The sequence below is a fragment of the Onychostruthus taczanowskii genome, unplaced genomic scaffold (assembly GCF_017590055.1).
Source record: "Onychostruthus taczanowskii isolate IOZ18803 unplaced genomic scaffold, ASM1759005v1 scaffold100, whole genome shotgun sequence".
Classification (NCBI taxonomy): Eukaryota; Metazoa; Chordata; class Aves; order Passeriformes; family Passeridae; genus Onychostruthus; species Onychostruthus taczanowskii.
Window position 1 is genome coordinate 1,493,353 of NW_024496527.1, and position 20,158 is coordinate 1,513,510.

A 20,158-nucleotide genomic window follows, 5' to 3' on the forward strand; every position below is an offset into this window, starting at 1 on the left:
TCCTCATCCATGGATGCTCCTCAGCACGGCTCCTGCAAAAGCGCTGGAATTAATTTCCCTAATTTCCCACTGGCTCTGCATGTTCTGGGTTTTAAATGTTCCTCTTTCCTCCGGCTGCAGAGCAAGGTGGTGGTTTAGGGCTTTAGTGCTGTGTTCCAAGCACTGATCTTGGAATTATTTCCCTGCCTGGGCAGAATTTTTGTCCAAAAATCAGGATCATCCCAACCCTCAGTGGCTGCAGAGCAGGGTGGTGGTTTAGGGTTTAGTGCCGTGTTCCAAGCACAGATCTTGGAATTATTTCCCTGCCTGGGCAGAATTTTTGTCCAAAAATCACGATCATCCCAACCCTCAGGATTGGATCCTTTGTCCAAGGCCTCACCATCGCTTCAGGGTGAGAGGAAACGGCCTTGGAGGTGGTTTAAATTGGATCTTAGGGAAAATTCCTTCTCCGAAAGGATGGAAAAGGCTGTCCAGGGGAGTTCCCTTCCCTGGGAATGTTCAAAAAAACCCATGTGGATGTGGCACTTGGGGGCATGGGTTGGTGGTGGCCATGGTGCTGGTTGGTGGTTGGACTTGGTGATCTTGGAGGGCTTTTCCAATTTAAAGGATTTTGTGATTCCATAAAATCCATGGTGGATATTGTATCCTCATGTGCAGTTAGGAGTGGTTTGTGCCCCAGAAAACATGGAATTTTCCCTTTGGAATTGTGACCTTGCCTGCAGGGTCACAGGAACTGGAATGATGGGAAAGCACCTGTGAAATCCAGCCAGGAATTCCTGACAGACCACTCCATTTCCCTTCCACACCAGGGCCTTGATGGACCCTCCTCCATGGGGATGAAAGGGTAGAGGAAATTCTCCTAAGTTTTCTTGGCTTCAGCTGCTTTTCCAATCATTTTCCTTGATCAGCAAATCTCCCACCAGGCTCTTCTCTCACCTCTGGGTCCCTTCCAGCAGCAGCTCCTCGGTGTTCCCCAACATTCCTCCCAAAAACCCAGAGCAGCTGAGCAGTTCCAGCCTCTGTTTACAGACAGAAGCAGCATAATTATCCCTCAGGAATAATTATCCCTTGCTGCCCTTCCCGGGCAGAATGATCTTGCTCAAATGTGTTTTGTGCCCCGGCTCAGCCCTGTCTTAACTCCAGCATCGCGTCAGGGCATGAATCATGAGCTGGGCCCAAACTGCAGCTCTCAGGCAGAGGATGATTAATCCTGGCCACTCAGCCCTTCAAATTCATAAATATTGCAGAAGTAGGACACACAAATAACTTCATTCTCCCTTCCAGCCGTCACAGCGTGGATTCCTCAATATTCCTGAGCCGGGCTGGGTTTGAATTCCTTGGATAATGTGAATTCCAACAGCTCCTTGGGGAGATTCTCTCTGGGTGATCTCCAGTTCGGATGATTTCATGATGTGCTGCTCAAACACTCCTTTGCTGTGCTTGATCCTAATTATTATCCTAATTAGGATGAATCCGTGTGGAGCAGCCTGGCCACATTATCCCAGGATTTTTCCCTGTTGCTGACAGGGGTGGCTCCAAGGAAATGTTTTCCTGAAGGTTCCCAAGGACACAGAAGTGACAGCAGCCCCCAGAATCCACAGGGAAGAGCTCAGCAGTTGTGAGGCTACCATTTGTGGAGGCTCCTTGTCCCCCTCTGATTGTCCTGGGATCATGGAATGCCTTGGGAAGGGATGTTAGAGCCCATCCAGCCTCCATGGGCAGGGACGTTTTAATGGGATCAGAGCATCTCTGAAGGATTTCTCTGTCTGCAGCTTCTTGCCTCTGCCAACGGCTCTCTGGCATTTAATTAATCTGTCTGATCCGTTAATTAAGCTGGAATTTGATCCATCAGGACTTCAGAGAGCTTGAGTAGAACTAACAACACCCAGAATACACAAGGAATAAACATTTAAGGCTCAGAAATTTAGGTGTTTTTTTTTTTTTTCCCCTTGGAAATAGCTGTCTTGTCCTGTCCCTGTTCTCCTCTAGACCATGCTGGATCAGGGATCCTCTGGAATTACACTGGAACTGCCACAGGAGAGCAGCTGGCAGAGTTCCTGTCTGGTTTTACTCTCTCCAGCAGCAGGGATGTCTGTCTAGGGAGCAGAACAAAACATCAGAGGACAGGAGAGCAGTGACCTCCTGCCGCCTCACCTCGTGCTGGATCAGCAGCCCAGGGAGGCCGAGTTGTCTCAGATATTTTGTTTAAAACCAGGGTTGGACAGAGATCAGCAGAACCTGCTCACCACGGGCCACTGCCCACTCACAGGGTGACAATGTGGCTTTAAATCGGTGCTACCGGGGTGTCACCAAGGCTGTTTGTTCTCCAGGTGTCACCAAAGCTTTTTGTTCTCCAAGTTCTGTTCTCCAAGTGTCAACAAAGCTTTTCGTCCTCTGTGTGTCACCAAAATCTTTTGTTCTCCAGGTGTCACCAAAGCTTTTTGTCCTCTGTCACCAAAGTCTTTTGTTCTCCAGGTGTCACTTTTCCAGGTGTCACTTTTCCAGGTGTCACCAAAGCTTTTTGTTCTCCTGGTGTCACCCTCCATTTCAGGAAACTGCTGAGGGTGTGAATTTATTTTAAAGCCCCTTGGTGCAGGAATAAAAGAACATTTTTTGTTTGCAGTTAGGATAAGGAAAAAGCATGGATATGTCCTTTTCCAGCCTGGGCAGTGGGCTGCAGGATTGAGGGAACATTTCTTGTTTCCGTCTAGGATTTAGGCAACTTTTCATTCTGCAAAGCAGGGGCAGAGCTGCCCTTTCCTTGGAGCAGCCTCTGGAGCTGCAGGAGCCCTCGGGAAGAGGCTGAGCCTTCCAGGGCTCTCCTTGTGCCACAGCAGCACCTGCTGGGAGACAGCAGCTGGCACAGCTGGTGACAGCCTGGCACAGCTGGTGACACTCTCCCCAGCCGCCTGCCACCCCTCCCTGCCCATCCCACTGGCAACATCTTGGCTGGCCCATCCTTGGTTCATCCCTGCTCCTTTCCTGATGGATTTGAGCCCCTGGACCAACCTTTGCCCATTCATCTTTGCACGAGTGGTGGAAAGAGAGGAAACGGCCTCAAGTTGTGCCAGGAGGGGTTTAGCTGGACATCAGGGAGAATTCCTGCCTGGAAAGGGCTTTTCAGCTCAGGACAGGGGTGGAGTCCCCATCCCTGGAGGGATTTAAAATCCCTCTGGATGTGGCACTTGGGGCAGTGGTGGCCATGGAACAGTTGGACTCAATGATCTCAGAGGGTTTTCCAGCCTGAACAATTCCATGATTCCCTGTTTCTAACGTTGCTCACCCAGACTCACCATTCCCTGCTCTGGGGTCTCCCGAAATCTTTGGGGGGGGTGAGGAAATCCAATTTTTATTTTCTCCTCAATCCTTTTGAGGTGGATTGCTCATGGAGACCAATCCCACTTGGCCTGTTTCTAACCTTGCTCACCCAGACTTAGCATTCCCTACTCTGTGGTCTCCCAAAATCTTTGGAGGGGGGGGAATCCAATTTTTATTTTCTCCTCAATCCTTTTGAGGTGGATTGCTCATGGAGACCAATCCCACGTGCCCAGGCTGCCAGTGCCTGCTGTGTCACCGTTCCCCAAAAAACAGGGATTTATTTTTTCAGCCTGTTGCTAATTCTGGCTACATTTGCCAGTGTAACAGACAGCTCAGAGATAATTAAATACCTGTGAGGTTGTGACAACAAATAGCTGGGCTGGAAAGGGGAAACCTGCCAAAAACCCTCCTGTGCAAAGGTCTGCGGCTTTTTCTCCCCCTAATTAGAGAGTGGAGAATCCCCCTAATTAGAGAAATTAGAAGGTCTAAATTTGGGGGAGCTGGGGCCATAAATGGGGTGGGGACAGAGAAATTCTTGGTGGGATCTCAATGTTACTCAAAAGTGACCCAGAGGCACAGCCAGGCTTTGGATTGATGGCATTGTCCATGGAGTTTTTTCATCCTTGAGCAAATGTTTGGGACTTCTTCTCCCTCTAATTAGAGAGTGGAGAATCAGGATGTGAATTTAGAGAGATCTGTAGCCATAAATGTGGTGGAGATAGATAAATTCTTGGTGGGACTTCATTGTTTTAGTCTCTGCTCCTCAGGATTGACCCAGAGGTGCAGCCAGGCTTTGGATTGATGGCATTGCCCCTGGAATTCTTCATCCCTCAGCAAAGGTTTGGAGCTTCTTCTCCCTCTAATTAGAGAGTGGAGAATCCACCTAATTAGAGAAATTAGAAGGTCTAAATTTGAGGGAGCTGGGGTCATAAATGGGGTGGGGACAGAGAAATTCTTTGTGGGATCTCAATGTTACTCAAAAGTGACCCAGAGGCACAGCCAGGCTTTGGATTGATGGCATTGTCAGTGGAATTTTTTCATCCTTGAGCAAAGGTTTGGGGCTTCTTCTCCCTCTAATTAGAGAGTGGAGAATCAGGATGTGAATTTATGGAGATCTGGAGCCATAAATGTGGTGGGGACAGAGAAATTCTTGGTGGGGGATCTCACTGTTCCTCAGAAGTGACCCAGAGGTGCAGCCAGGCTTTGGATTGATGGCATTGCCCCTGGAATTCTTCGTCTTAATGGATGGCCTTGTCTCTCCTGTCCCCTCTGCTGTTTTCAGGAACAACATGAATAAATCCCAGGAACCATAACGAGCTATCAGCTGCCTCACAGTGACAGGCACTGCAAAATGCCATGGGAGACGAGGAGTCAGGGATTTGAGGGGATCTTTCCATCTGGGACACTGACAGAGCCTTTCTTATCAGCTGTCAGCACCCTCGTGGTGGTGCTCCTTATCTCAGCGAGGTGCAGCTTTTTCTGCTGTGCTGTTATCTCTGCTTTTTCAGGAAAAACTGGTGGGAAAACAGGGGGAATGATTGCACTTGCACAGGGGATTTTTGTCATGGATCTGCTTTTCTCCCCCTCCAAAAATGGATGTGCTTCCTGTGTTTTTCCCAAGTTCCCTGTCTTGTCCCAGTTGGAATGGCTGATTCCCAGGGTGGGATTGGATAGCTCAGACTGGGATTGGATTTCCAGGTTGGATTGGGTTACCAGGCTGGGATTGGATGAGGGGGAATGATTGCACTTGCAAAGGGGATTTTTGTCGTGGATCTGCTTTTTTCCCCCTCCAAAAATGGATGCTCTTCCTGTGTTTTTCCCAAGTTCTCTGTCTTGTCCCAGCTGGAATGGCTGATTCCACGGGTGGGATTGGATAGTTCAGACTGGGATTGGATAGCTCAGACTGGGATTGGATTTCCAGATTGGATTGGATAACTCAGACTGGGATTGCATTCCCAGGCTGGGATTGGATTCCCAGGCTGGGATTGGATTCCCCAAATGTCCAAAAATGGATGCTCTTCCTGTGTTTTTCCCAAGTTCTCTGTCTTGTCCCAGCTGGAATGGCTGATTCCACGGGTGGGATTGGATAGTTCAGACTGGGATTGGATAGCTCAGACTGGGATTGGATTTCCAGGTTGGATTGGGTTCCCAGGCTGGGATTGGATAGCTCAGATTGGGATTGGATTCCCAGGTTGGAATTGGATAGCTCAGAACTGGGATTGGATTCCCAGGCTGGGATTGAATAGCTCAGACTGAGGTTGTATTCCAAATTGGATCAGATAACTCAGACTGGGATTGGATTCCCAGGCTGGGATTGGATTCCCCAAATGGGATTGCATTCCTAGGATGGATTGGATAGCTCAGACTGGGATTGCATTCCAGGTTGGATCAGATAACTCAGACTGGGATTGGATTCCCAGGCTGGGATTGGATAGCTCAGACTGGGATTGCATTCCCAGATTGGATTGGATAGCTCAGACTGGGATTGGATAGCTTAGACTGGGTTTGCATTCCCAGGCTGGGATTGGATAGCTCAGGCTGGGATTGCATTCACAGATTGGATTGGATAGCTCAGACTGGGATTGCATTCCTAGTCTGGGATTGGATAGCTCAGACTGGGATTGGATAGCTTAGACTGGGTTTGCATTCCCAGGCTGGGATTGGATAGCTCAGGCTGGGATTGCATTCCTAGGATGGGATTGGATAGCTCAGAATGGGATTACATTCCCCAGGGTGGGATTGGATAGCTCAGACTGAGATTGCATTCCCAGGCTGGGATTGCATTCCCAGGCTGGATTGGATAGCTCAGATCCTTTGTTGTCACACAGCCTGGAAGTGCTGGGATCTGGAAGAGGCTGCCAGCACCACGTGTCCAGGGATAACTCCATGGACAATTCCCAGAGGGAGAACTCTGATCCTGGCCCAGCTGGGGCTGCAGCAGAGCTGTGTGGGCTGGCACAGGGCTTTTCCCTCAGGATATTGGGATCACAGGGACTCAGGATATCAGGGATCTCATCCCAGGGCTGTGACACCTCGGCTCTCGTGGGCAGTGAATCCCTGAGCCAGGGCAGGCTGTGATTCCCAGGGAAGCCTGAGGAGCCTCCAGCATCCATCCAGCTGGGAAAGGCTTGGATCCCAACAGGCAGGAGCAGATCCAGTGCACAGGCTGGGAAAGGGATTTTTCCTGATCCACACTGGGCTCTGTCACATTTGCCCTCAGCTGAGAAGCCACAAGCCAGATGAGCTGGAAAATCCAGGAGGAGGCTCCTGGCTGCAGGCAGGCACCTTTCCCTATAAACTGTATTTTCCTTCTTGGAACAACATCTTTCTTTACTTTGGTCCATGATTTCACAGTGCTCCAGCTTCCCTGGGAATTTTCCTGTGCTCAGAACCTGCTGTGGCACAAAACCACATAACTGAGAATTAATAATGTTTTATTCATATTGCAAATGCTTTATTAAGCAGTTGTTGTTTATTTCTTTTTAATTTTTCCTGATTATTTTTTTTTAAGTATAAAATCATTTTTCCTTCCCTTCCCTGTGGAAAAAGCTCTTCCCATGGCTGCCTCTCCCACCTGACAGGAGCTATTAAAGCCTTCAAAACAGCTGAAAGCAGCACTTTGGTTCCTGTGAAAGCCCCAGATTTCAACTCTGATTCCTACCAGGCTTGTCAGGGCGAGAGACAGGGAGCAGATCCCAGGGGAAAGCTGGAATTGCTTCTCACTGGGACAAGTTTGTTGTTTCTGTCCCTTGGGGGTTGAGAATTGCTTTGGAATATGTTTCCTGCAGACAGGAGGGAGGTGCGGGCTGGGTTTTGTCAGCCCTGACATTCCAGGAAAGGAGCTGAGGGAAGGACAGGGAGAAGAGGAAAAGCTCCTGGAGGGGCTGTGTTCCCACAGGGCATGTGTGTCCCTGCTTCGGGACAGGAGATCCATGAGGAAAGATGAGTTTTCAGGGGGCAACAAAGGAAAAGGAGGGTGGGCAGTGTTTAAATCAGGATTTTCCATCTCTCCACCCACACCACAGTATTCCAAGTGTTTTCCAAGCAAGGCTGGACACCTCCCACTGTGCCAGGCTGCTCCAGCCCCAGTGTCCAACCTGGCCTTGGGCACTGCCAGGGATCCAGGGGCAGCCACAGCTGCTCTGGTAATTCCAGCCCAGCCAGCAATTCCCAATTCCCAATCTCCCATCCATCCCTGCCTTCTGGCAGTGGGAGCCATTCCCTGTGGCCTGTCCCTCCATCCTTGTCCCCAGTCCCTCTGCAGCTCTCCTGGAGCCCCTTCAGGCCCTGCCAGGGGCTCTGAGCTCTCCCTGGAGCCTTCTCCTCTCCAGGGGAACATTCCCAGCTCTCCCAGCCTGGCTCCAGAGCAGCTCCAGCCCTTGGAGGAGCTCCATGGATTCCTCTGGATTTGCTCCCACACATCCACATCCTTATCCCGTGTCCTTGGCCATCACCTGCTCACTGCAAGGTGCTCCTGCTCCACGGAGCTGCTGAAATAATTCCAGTATCCCTTTTGGAATTGTTAATGCCAGTCCCCATGGAATAAACACCACTTTGATGAACCCCCCCGTGACAGACCCCAGCTGCATTTTGGGGTCAGGCCTCCAATTCTGGGGTGATTTCTCAGTTGCCACAACCCTTCCTCATCCAAAGCCATTTATCCACGGGCTGGATAAGAAATCAGCAGCCAGGTTGTTCTAAAAAAAAAAACCAAAAAAACGGGATTTAGTGCCAAATGATCCTTAAAAGGAAAGCAGAACTGGCAGTGGGGGAGCGAGCGATGGTGGGAGGGCGCTGGGGAGCACTGGGACGGTGACAGGGACACACAGGGAGGGCACGAGTGTCACAGCAGGGCTGGGAAATCTTCTCTGAGGCTCTCCAGGCCGCTGAGGACTTCACACCATAAATGCTGAGGTGATTTCTCAGTTGTCACAACCCTTCCTCATCCACAGCCATTTATCCACAGGCTGGATAAGAAATCAGCAGCCAGGCTGTTCTAAAAAAAAAAACCCAAAAAACAGGATTTAGTGCCAAATGATCCTTAAAAGGAAAGCAGAACTGGCAGTGGGGGAGCGAGCGATGATGGGAGGGTGCTGGGGAGCACTGGGACAGTGGCAGGGACACACAGGGAGGGCACGAGTGTCACAGCAGGGCTGGGAAATCTTCTCTGAGGCTCTCCAGGCCGCTGAGGACTTCACACCATAAATGTGGGAGCTTCCAATGAGCACAACCTGTGGATAAATCACTTTTCCATGGATGATCCCCAAGCAGGAAATCCATGCCTGGTGCCTGGTTGTTGACCCCTCTCCTCTCCTGCTTCCCAGTGCCCCCCAACCTGACGGTGCCTCAGGAGAAGTCCCCGCTGGTGACGCGGGAAGGGGACACCATCGAGCTGCAGTGCCAGGTGACCGGGAAGCCCAAACCCATCATTCTGTGGTCTCGGGCCGACAAGGAGGTGGCCATGCCCGACGGGGCCCTGCAGACCGAGAGCTACGACGGGATCCTGCGGATCGTCAACGTTTCCCGGGAAATGACCGGGACCTACCGGTGCCAGACCAGCCAATACAACGGGTTTAATGTCAAACCCAGAGAGGCCTTGGTGCAGCTCATCGTGCAGTGTGAGTAAAACCTGATTTCCCTTGGTTTTCTTTCTGTCATGCTGAGAACAAGCTGATTTATTCCTCACCTAAACAAACAGCAGCAAGAGTCTTATATGCTGTTACATATTTGATGCAGGGTTGTTTGTCTCTGTAGTTCCCTGAATCCATGAATTCCATGTAAATGGGGAAGTAAAAATGACATAGGAGTCTCATTTCTGGTAAAAAAAACCAAAAAAAACCAAACAAAACAAAAAAAAACGCCCTTGTGTGTGAGGCAATCATTATTTTCCCCTTGACACACGAACAAGCAGACGAGATGGGAGGACATATTTCTCTAAATGCTGAGCTGATTCTGAGCTCATTTGTTGCTGCTGTGTAAAACAAGGAGGGAAAAAGGAGGGCAAGAGCTGTTCCCTGGGAGCTGATCCGCATCCAGATCCAGCCTGCTCCGCTCTGCCAGCCAGCCTCGGGAATGGGGAGGGAAAAGGAGGGGAATCAGTTATTTTTTATTTTGGAAACGTGTGGTGTTTGTTGTCAGAACACGGAAAGCCTGGTTTGAGGTGGTTTCTGGGGAATAACGGGGGGATAAGGAGCCATTCTTTGTGCTGAGTGACTTCCCTGCCTCTGCTGCTCTGTCAGGACTTAATTTGGGTGTTTTATGAAGTGCAGCCCTCATTTATTCCACTTTCAGATGGCCCAGTCTTCTGTCACTTGGCTTTTTAGCAGCGCTCTGTGCTCAGCACAAGTGACCTCTTTTGGGGCCTCCAGGGAAGAGCTGCTCCTCACACGTTCTCAGTGCTGATAAGCAGCTGATTTGTTTTTCCTGGCTCTGCTTCGTAATAGATTGTGGATTCATTGATTACTTGGTTGGGATCTGCAGGACTTTTATTCCAGCTTTAAATCCCAAAGTCGAGGCTGAAGGGAGGAATCTTCTCCCCTATGGGTTTCTCTTAGTTGTGGGGTCGGCCGTGTTAGAAGTGGGTTCATCCCACTGGAACTTGAGAGTGAGGGATCTGTGCCTCTTGTCCTTGGCTCAATCATTTTTTTCTTGGAAAAAAAGAGGCTCAGGGGGGCCCTTGTGGCTCTGCACAGCTCCTGCCAGGAGGGGACAGCCGGGGGGGTCGGGCTGTGCTCCAGGGAACAGGGACAGGAGCAGAGGGAACGGCCTCAGGCTGGGCCAGGGCAGCTCAGGGTGGGCACAGCAGGAATTTCCCCATGGAAAGGGTGCTCAGGCCTTGGCACTGCCCAGGGAGGGTTGGAGTGCCCATCCCTGGAGGTGTGCCACATATTCCTGGAGGTGGCACTCAGATCTCTGCTTGGGGACAAGGTGGGCATTGTCCCACAGCTGGGACTCTGACCTTGGAGCTTATTCCCAACCTCAATGATCCCAGGATTTTGTGAATCTGGGAATAAGAACCACCACAGAAACAGTGGAGAGTTGATACTTTCAAATAAGGAGAGGGGAGGTAGCTTCTTTCCCCCTTTTCTGGCATGAATTTGCTGTGAAAAGTAGAAAATATTTTGTGGCTGAGGAATTCCAACAGCTTCCCACTTCCTCAGGACCTGAGGCAGTTCCTGTTGGATCCCATGGAATGACTCTGCTGACTCTCAGATTCTGGGGATGCACTTCTTGGGTCACTGTTATTTCCCCACCTTTTTCCTGCTGCCAAACCCCTTCTTTTGATGCATTTTTGTTCTGCTTGGGATGCAAAATTTTCCTAATTCTGAGAGAAGAGGCACAACCTGAAAATGCTTCCAATAAGTAGGAGTTCAACAGGTATTTCCAGGCGCTTTTCCTTTCATCTCTCCGTGTTTAGAATTCTGCTCCCTTTGTTCACATCCTGGCAAGTGACAAATTGGAGATGAATGGAGAAAAATTATGGAAAGCTTTGATTATTTTTCCTGTGGGAGGAAAGTTTTTGTTCCCAACGACTTGAGCAGCGTTTCTGTACCGACGGTGGCATTTAACCAATTGTCATAAAAACCAGTTCTTTTCAGATTTTGGGAATATTTATCCTAGATGCTTCCAGCAGTGATGAACAGGGAAAGATATTTAATGGAACACTTTTATTTAGAGAATAACTGATGGATTTCACTGTGGATGTGCTGAGTGAGAATATTCCCATTGTTGGGAAGGTTCTCCTTGTGACTGCAGGACTAACTCCCTAGAAGTGGTTAATTAATCTATTATCAAGGAATTATGGAATATCCTGAGTAGGAAGGAACCCACAAAAATTACAAATCCAGCCCCTGGCCCTGCACAGACACCCCAATAATCTCATCCTCTGCAGCCTTGGGAATGTGCTCATTCCCTGGGAATCTGTTCCACAGCGCAAATCCTTCTGTGGAATTACTGCTCCAGGTCACATCTGTTGAGTCAAGCTAAAGAAAAATTAAAAGTAAATTCAAATATAAATGATTTTTTAATTTAATTTGACCCTCTCATCTAAGGAGTTTTTTGTTTTGCTCACCTCTCTTCTCTGCTGCCATCCCTTTATCCTATCTCAGTGATGTCAGGATCCCAGCCTGGGAGTTCTCCAGGAAAATTGTGGTTTTTTGGTCTTGGTCACAGTTTGTTTTTCCACTCTGATTTAAGATTTTTTTTTGTGTGTGTTTACCTTAAATCCAAAAACTTCTCTAGAAAAATTAAAATCCTGGAGTCACAGAATGGTTTGTGTTGGAAGGGAATTTCAAAGCATCCCATTCCAACCCCCTCCATGGGCAGGGACACCTCCCACTGTCCCAGGTTGCTCTAAGATGAGGTTTCCCGTCATGGGTTAGAGGGGATATTGGGAACTGGGAATTCCTGGCTGGGCTGGAATTGCCAGAGCAGCTGTGGCTGCCCCTGGATCCCTGGCAGTGCCCACGGCCAGGTTGGACACTGGGGCTGGAGCAGCCTGGGATAGTGGGAGGTGTCCCTGCCATGGCAGGGGTGGCTCTGGATGATCTTGAAGGTCCCTTCCAACCCAAACCACTCTGGGATTCTATTTTATGAACTTCCAACCACAATTGTGGATAAATGATTTTTTAAGAAATAAATCAAACCCTGCTGGTGGCAGACAGGGCCCAATCCAGGGACAATTTGCCAGCTGCACTTTTCCAGCTGCAGGAGAGGGTGGGGACATAAAAGTGCCACCAGATGCCACCTAAGGCAGCGTTTCCATCGTGACCCTTCCCAAGTGATCAGAGCAGTGAGGATGGGATCATTTTCCCCAGCTTCCTTTTCCTTCCGTGCTCCATAAAATCCTATTTACAGCACAAGCCCCTTCCCAAACTCATCCATCTCCAAACCTTTGGAAAGCCTCTTAAAATATCCAAGATACTTCATGGAAGCCTGTCTGGCAGAGCTTTGGTGGCCACATCAGGATGCCCCAGAATTTCCCATTCTGTTGGAGCTCAGCTTTATTTGTGTCTTTCTTCCTTGGTAACAAATTCCAAATAACTCTGGAAAAGGGGCTCATCCTGCAGAGATTAGACTGGGAATGGAACAGAGGTAAATAAGGAGAAAGATGAGGCTGAGGGATGATCTCAGGTGCTGAGGCGAGCAGAAGAAATGCGTTATTCCCATTTTCCATCACCTGGAGAATCCAGCCCTGAGTCCTCTTTGCTTGATTTTCGATTTCTTTGCAGCTGGGAATGGGAAAAGGAATTTTCCTGCCTTGGAAAGGCAATTTGGCAGCTCAGGAATGTGCTGGGTCTATTCTCGAAATATCTGCCTGATGAAATATTTATATGCAAATATTGTATTAATAATGGAATAAAAATTGTTGTGAGAGAAGGAAGAGTTTCCCATCCCAAATGGGACTGGGATTAATGAGCTAAAAATTATTGGAATTTTAGGAAAGTCATTAGAAGAAAATGTTTGAACAGGTAGGGTGGCCAATCCCTGTGGGAATTCACCAGCTTCATGGAATTGCCTTGTGAATGCAGATCAGGAGTGTGGTAAAACTCCCAAAGAGTGAAATCTTCCAGATTATAAAATTTTAATTATGGAAACTCATTAAAAAGGGATAACCAAGGAATCTGAGAAATCAAGTGGGGCAAATATCTGGATTTTTAAACAAATCTCTTATAAATCTATGCTTAGGCAGGCTGAAATGATGAAGGGAAGCAGAATTTGCATTTAATATTAATATTATTTACATCTTTTTTTCCCCCTTACGATTGAAGATTTGAGTGGGAAAAGCTGATTAATATTCAGGACAAATATTACATAACCCAATCCATTCCCAGGCTGGTGCATTTATCACTTTCTGAATGAATTCTTTCTCTGGAGATAAAAGTTGGGTTTACTTTGGGCTGTTTGTGGTGGGAGAAAGGACAGCCTAAAAACAAGTTTAGAACAGGGTAATTTTTTTTTTTAATTCTGAGCCATTTTTTCCCTTCTCTTCCAATGACCTTAACAACTTGAAAATACCAAAATAATGGTGCTCCCGTTGCTTTCATGATTTTGATTTGCTTTCCAAAGTGGTTTTTTTCACCCCAGTGGTTGTATCTGAGGAATTCCACACTCTGCCCAAAAGGATTTTCCCAGGATATGGCAGAGGTTGATGCTGTTAAGCTGAGCTTAAAACTCCAACCTTCCTGTGGGGATATTTATTGCTACATTTATTCTATATATAAATACAGAGGGATTGAGGCACTCCAGATGGATAATTCCCATGCTGTGGTTTTTAACCTATGGATCATTCCCTGCTCCTTAATTCCTCATCCAGAAACTTCCCAGAAAACTGTAAAACAGCAAAATCTGTTCTCTAAAGTTCTCATCCAATCGAGGCTGATTTCAGAATTCTTTCCAGAGCCAAGGATGGCTTTGGGTGTAATTTATCCACATGGAGCAAGGCAGGGAAAAAAATAGGGAAATCATGGATGGCTGGACCAGGAAAGAGAAATCCCAGGAGCTTTGTGACATTTAGCAAGGTCAAGGGCAGTGTGAGTTTGGTGACCCGGGGAGGTGATGAATATTCAAACCCTGGTGCTGTGAAAAATTTAGATGAGAACCAGATAATTTGAATTTTTTCATATTTTTTTACTAAAATTATTATCACGGACAGGCTTTCCTGTCAGAAATTCCAAAAAAAAATGGAGCACTCCAGAACGTGAATAAACAGAAATGTTATTGAGGGAGGCAAAATGGAATTATTTATATTGGGGGCAGGAACAAAGAGTCTTCCAAACAAAAATGGTTTTGGAAGAAGAAAAAATGATTGGGAAGAGATGCAAATATTCCATATCCATATTTAAAATAGGAAGGATCAGAGCTTTGGTTGCCCCAAACCCCATCCAACCTTGAACACTTCCAGGGATGGAGCAGCCATAGCTTCTTCCTCGATTCCCAATTAATATCAGGTAAAGAGGTTGGATTTGAAGGGAAAATGGGAATTCTAGCCCCCAAGGGTCGAGGAAAACCCATGAGATTATTCTCTAAACCTTGTGGAATTCAGGGATATCCATCCCCACAGTTATCATGGGAAGCAGTTGAACAGCAGGATGAGAGGGAATGTTGTGGTTGGAATATAAAGGAGTCACAAAACGAAGGACAACTCAACACCAGCCAGGGAAAGGTAAATTGGAATAATTAACTTGTCTGTGTAGTTAATTTTTAACAGCAGAAGATGCTGAATAAATATAATTCCTTTGTTGTCCTGTAATACTTAGGAGATTAATTCCCATAATTACACAAAATATGGATTTTGACAGAACTCTGGTTGCAAAGTGCAGCATTAAAAATTAAGATTATTTGGACTGACACAGGACACAAATAACGCTGTCCATGGATGCTGCTGGAATTCATGCCAGCTGATTTTTTAGCTCCATAAATCCCTCTCCTCCTGTCTCACTTTCCAATATTCAACTTTGTACCTGTAATTGCCTCATAAAACAGAGTTTGGAAGGCAGTCCACAGATTTAAAGACAAGCTGCTGCTTTCTCCGTGCTCCCTCCCAAATCCTTTGGATTTTATTCCCAATTGCAGTGTTATTATTCAGGCCTGTCTGCAGCTGTTAATAGGGAGGTTTGTAAATCATTTTGCCTGTGGAGCTGGGAACAGTGTCAGCAGGAAGACTCCTTCCAGCAGGAATGAAATGAGAGCCCTTTGTGTCCCGCAAAATCAGGTTTTCCAGTGGAGATGGGCCAGAGGATGTTGGGTTCACTACTGGAGGTGCTGGATGCAGGGAATGCTGGGGTGGTTGGTGGGAATGAAGATTTTTTTGGGGAGATTTCCTTTGAGTTCCACCAGGCTTTGAGGAACCACATCAGGAGTGAAATCACTGAAGGCAAGAGGAGTCTTGAGTGGAATCACTGGGGTTGGAAAATCCCTTTGGGATCATCAAATCCAACTGTCCCCAGCACTTCAAAGGCCACCACTGACCCCCTGTCCCCAGGTGCCATAGGGCTTGGAAATCCCTCCAAAGCTCCCTGGGCAGTGCCAAGGCAGGAGGTGCCACAGGGGAACCAAGCAGACGAAGGTTCTGATTTTATGTCCTTGCCTTGGTAGGACATGGATCTCCCCCTGGGTGCTGTCCAGCTCCTCCATCTGCCTGGAGGAGCTTCCATGGACCATCATTCCCTTGGGATCCACTCCAGTCATTATCCATCATCCATGGAATTGCTGGTGTCACCACAACTCCTCTCTGTGGAGACCACACTCATCTCCTAGAGGGGAGGGTGTCCATGGGCTGGTGGCTCCATGAGCAGCTTCCCTGCTGGAAATTCCTGATAGGAAATTCCTTGTAACAGGATTTCTCACACTTTCCTTGCATTCAGAAGCTCTCCACAGAATAAAGGGAACTTTCACACATTCCATTTTTTATTGGTTTGGCAAACAAAATCAAGGACATTCTAGTTCTTTTTAGAGGAATTGTTATCTCCAGGTAGTTCCGACCCTTGATAATAAATTCAAGCCATTTAAAATTGATGCAGTTCCTCACAATTGATACATATCCCTCACAATTGATCCATAGTCCTCACAATTGATCCATATCCCTCACAACTGATACAAATCCCTCATTTTCCAGGCTCCATTGCAGTTCCAGTGCCCATTAATAGATATTTTTATCATAAAGCCACTTTTCTCCCTGCTCTCATTGACTCCAGATGGGGCAGTTTATTTGGCTTTATTCGATCATTCCGATGGATTATTGGCACATTTTATTCTCTATCAAGGAACAGACTGATCCCATCATTTTCTAATCTGTGGCAGGGCTGGCTTGCAGAGAGAGGCAGAGACACAAAGAAATCCCATTCCTGGATGGGAATTCCCATTCCTGGTTAGGATGACAGGACTTGGGACTGATTTTTCCAACAAAGGATGGTGATTTTTCCTTTTAGGAAGGTCCTGGCTTGCAGTGGAGAGGCTGCAGATTCACACTCTGCTGTAATTTGTTTCATCAGCATAATTATGATTTGTCTGGGCAATGTAAAATCATTCCAAGAAGTTTCATTTGGCTTGGTAATTTCTGGAATGATCCATTGGATGCTGGGTTTGGTACACTCAAGACATTGGGAGCCACGAAGGAGAAGCAGCAACATCTCTGCATCACCTCTATTGAAATAATCCTGGAATCTTGGAACATCCTGAGCTGGAAGGGATCCCAAGGATCCTCCAGTCCAGCTGCTGGCACTTCCCAGACACTCCAACAATCCCACCCTGACCCTCAGAGAGTTGTCCAAGCGCTCCTAAAGCTCTGACAGCCTCAGGAATGTGCCCATTCCCTGGGGATCCCATTCCTGTTGGGTTTCGTTATCCTTTGCAAGCTGAAATCCTTGACTTGGAAACCTGGAAAACCAAACATAAACCCATCAAATGGCTGAGGTTGGAAAGATCATCAAGCCCAGCAAAATATCCAGCACAGCCAAGGCTTCCACGTCTCTGTTGGAACTGGAAAATGATAAAATCCCAGGATTGTTTGGGTCAGAAGGGACCTTGAAGCTCCTCCAGTCCCATCCCTACCACGGGCACTGTTGTTGTCAGCCTCCAGAGTTCTCCAGACTTCATGGATCCACTTCAAGGCCAGGCTGGATGAGGCTTGGAGCCACCAGGATCCCTGCTCCAGGAATAAATCATGGAACGTGGTTGATTTCTGTCCCTTGGGCTCGGGCTTTGGCTGATGTGGAAAAGAATCCCAGAATCCCAGAATGGTTCAGTGGGAAGGGGCTTAAACCCACCCAGTTCCAGCCCTGTCAAGGCAGGGACACTTCCCACTATCCCAGAGGATTAAGAATTAAGGAAAACAGGGAACTCAGGATGTTCCAACATATTTTTCATGGCAATCCCACTGACTATGCAGAGCTCCCAAACATATCCAAAGTGAGCCCTGATGGAGTTTGGGGAGGAAATGAAAAGAGAGAAAAAGATATTCCTTCAATAACCTTGGAAATTCAATTTTGGAGATAAAACAGGGCTTGATAAAATTGGTTGAGGGGGAAGATGAACTCCAACAGGAGAGGAAGCAGCTGGAAGGAGGAGAGGAGCAATATCTGGATTTACTGGAAACAAAAAGGCAATTCTGTGTAAAACATTGGTGGGGGTAGAGAAAGCAAACTTTGAAACAATAATATAAAATTTTAGAGACTCCTGTGGGAGGAGGAAAACAAGGAAATGTTGGAGTTTATTCCATTCAGCATGAAATTGTTGGACAGAGAAGATAAATCCATCTGCCCTAAGAGCAGCCCCACAAACAGAGATGGTATCCCTTATTTATGCATTTATTTATTTAGTTGTGAAGTTTTTTATTTAGTTGAAGTAGAACCTAAATGCAAATCCAGGCTCAAAGATGACGAGCAAGGCCTGATTCCTTTTAATCTTCCAAATGGGATTCAAGTATTCTCAGCATTTGGGACCAGGAAAATCCAAATGGACTCAAACCCTGTTTCTCTGAGGTTTTTTACATCAGATCTACTCAGGGCAGTTTCATTTCAGGGCAAGGCTTTGCTTTAATGCTGGACATTAGGACACATCTGAAGTGGGGAACGCCATGGGGTGGTTTTATTTTAGGAGTTGTAATTCCTTCTTTCCCTGTGGCCACGCACTGGGCTGAACTTTGGGGAACTTTGGGGTTGGTTGGAGGGACCCTAAATCCCATCCAGTGATTGCCTGGGCAGGGACACCTCCCACTGTCCCAGGGTGTCCCAGTGTCCAGCCTGGCCTTGGGCACTGCCAGGGATCCAGGGGCAGCCACAGCTGCTCTGGCAATTCCAGCCCAGCCAGCAATTCCCAATTCCCAATCTCCCATCCATCCCTGCCCTCGGGCAGTGGGAGCCATTCCCTGTGTCCTGTCCCTCCATCCTTGTCCCCAGTCCCTCTCCAGCTCTCCTGGAGCCCCTTCAGGCCCTGCCAGGGGCTCTGAGCTCTCCCTGGAGCCTTCTCCTCTCCAGGGAACATTCCCAGCTCTCCCAGCCTGGATCCACAGGGAAGGTTTTATCCCATTGCTGTTCCAGTGTCGTTTGGTGCCTCCATCAATGCTCAATTTCAATGTTCCTTCCTTTAAAATAATTTGATCCCTTTTTTGAATGCTGGCACTGATGAAGGGAAGGACGCAGGGTTTGTATTCCCAAACTGGTCATTCTGCCTCAGCTGAGAGCTCCTTGTCCTGCTTGTCCTTCTCAGGAGACACCAGGAATGGTCAGGGAGAAATTCTGGGCTGCGAATTTGCTCCAATAAATTCCCATTTTGCCCATGTCCTGCTGTTCTGAACTGTTCTCTTCTGGCCCTAACTTTTTTTTTTCTATTTTCTTTAAATCTTCCCAAAGCTTTTTTTATTTTGGAACCTGAGGACAATTTGCCCTCCAGCTCTGACCTGAGTCCCTCTCATTTTCCATGGATCCCAGGCTGAGCCATCTCCAGGGTTTCAATCCCTGACCCCAAATTTTCAAGCCCTGACCTTGGCTGCTTAAAAATAGGGGCAGTTCAATGAATTCCATTCTCTGAGGTTTGTTCTAAGTCCCAGGTTCTAAAGGAGATGAAAGCTTCACCCTGCCCAAAGGTAAATGAATAATTTAACTTAAAGCCTCGACTTCTGCACATAAAACAGGCCCCAAATCTCCCAAGAACAGAGAAAGAAAGAAATTTGGGGAGTTTGTTGGTAATTCTGTGCTCTGATCAACAAAAGCAAACCCCGTTTGGGTCTAAAGTGACCTTGTCCACAGGAGAAATAAAATACAGAGGTGAGAACTGATCTCTGTTTCAAGGCAAATAAAATTTGTTGCAAACACTGTCCAGAAGGGCAGTAAAAATGGGATTTTGGTGCTGTTTGAAGTCCATACATTTGTTTTATGTGCACATTTCTGTGTTTTCTGCTCTCCCCACAACATCTCTTTACCTCCCCTGTCCGAGTAAAAAACACCTTTTATTTCAAGCCATCATGCTGAGATCTCCCCGAGGTGTTTCCAGTTCCTCTGCTCCTCTCCCTGCCTGCTTTTTCCATGTTTCTCCCTGGTTTATTTGGCACTTGGGGCTGTAACGTCCTTTTCCATCACTTTTTGGGAGTGTGGGCGTGGTTGGGATGTGGTGACCCTGGCTCTGGGGGTGAAGGTCACCTGGGCTGGCCGAGCTGTGCTGGAGGTGGGTGGCACTGGTGGCATCTACAGGAGGGTGCAGCCAGGTGGGATTGGGCTCTTATCCCAGGAAACCAGGGACAGGATAAACAGGAACAGTCTCAAATTGCAGCAGGAAAAGTTCAGGTTGGATATTAGGGAGAATTTCTCCATGGAAAAGTTGCCTGGCCATGGGAAGTGGTGGAATCCCCATCCCTGGAGGGATTTAAATCATGTGGATGTGGCACTTGGGGACACGGGGCAGTGGTGGCCGTGGCAGTGCTGGGAATGGTTGGGCTTGATGATCTCTGAGGGTTTTTCCAGTCTAAACTACTCTGGGATTCTCTCTGGAATCACGAGGCTGCTCCAAGGGCTGCAGCTCCCTTGTTTTACTGTGGAAAAGTAAAAAAACTCAGAGCAGGGAGCTCTGGGAGAGCTTTCAGGAGTGGGGAGAGCATTTAAAATGCCCCATTGATCATTAAAGGGGTTCCCTGGCTCAGTGTCACCTGGCTCAGTGTCACCTGGATCAGTGCCACCTGTCAGTGACAGCCTGAGGGGAACCAGGAGCAGAATCCAGCACTTCTCTTGTGCTGATAGGAGCCTTATCTCGAATTCTCCGTGTGCTTTTCTCACCTTTCTTCCCTGCTTTGTCCTCTCTTCCTGGGTATTTCAGTGTCCTTGAAGGATCCTGGGAGGGTGGGGAGGGG

General features: G+C 47.7%; 1 protein-coding gene across 1 annotated transcript in view; it reads left to right on the forward strand.

The window, feature by feature from the left end:
* MDGA2 (MAM domain containing glycosylphosphatidylinositol anchor 2) overlaps positions 1-20,158 on the forward strand; it is a 188,856-nt gene that overhangs the window by 121,645 nt on the left and 47,053 nt on the right. The window contains exon 8 of the mRNA XM_041409992.1: positions 8,643-8,936. Within this exon, the coding sequence (XP_041265926.1) occupies positions 8,643-8,936 (294 nt within the window). The remainder of the gene's footprint in view (positions 1-8,642; positions 8,937-20,158) is intronic.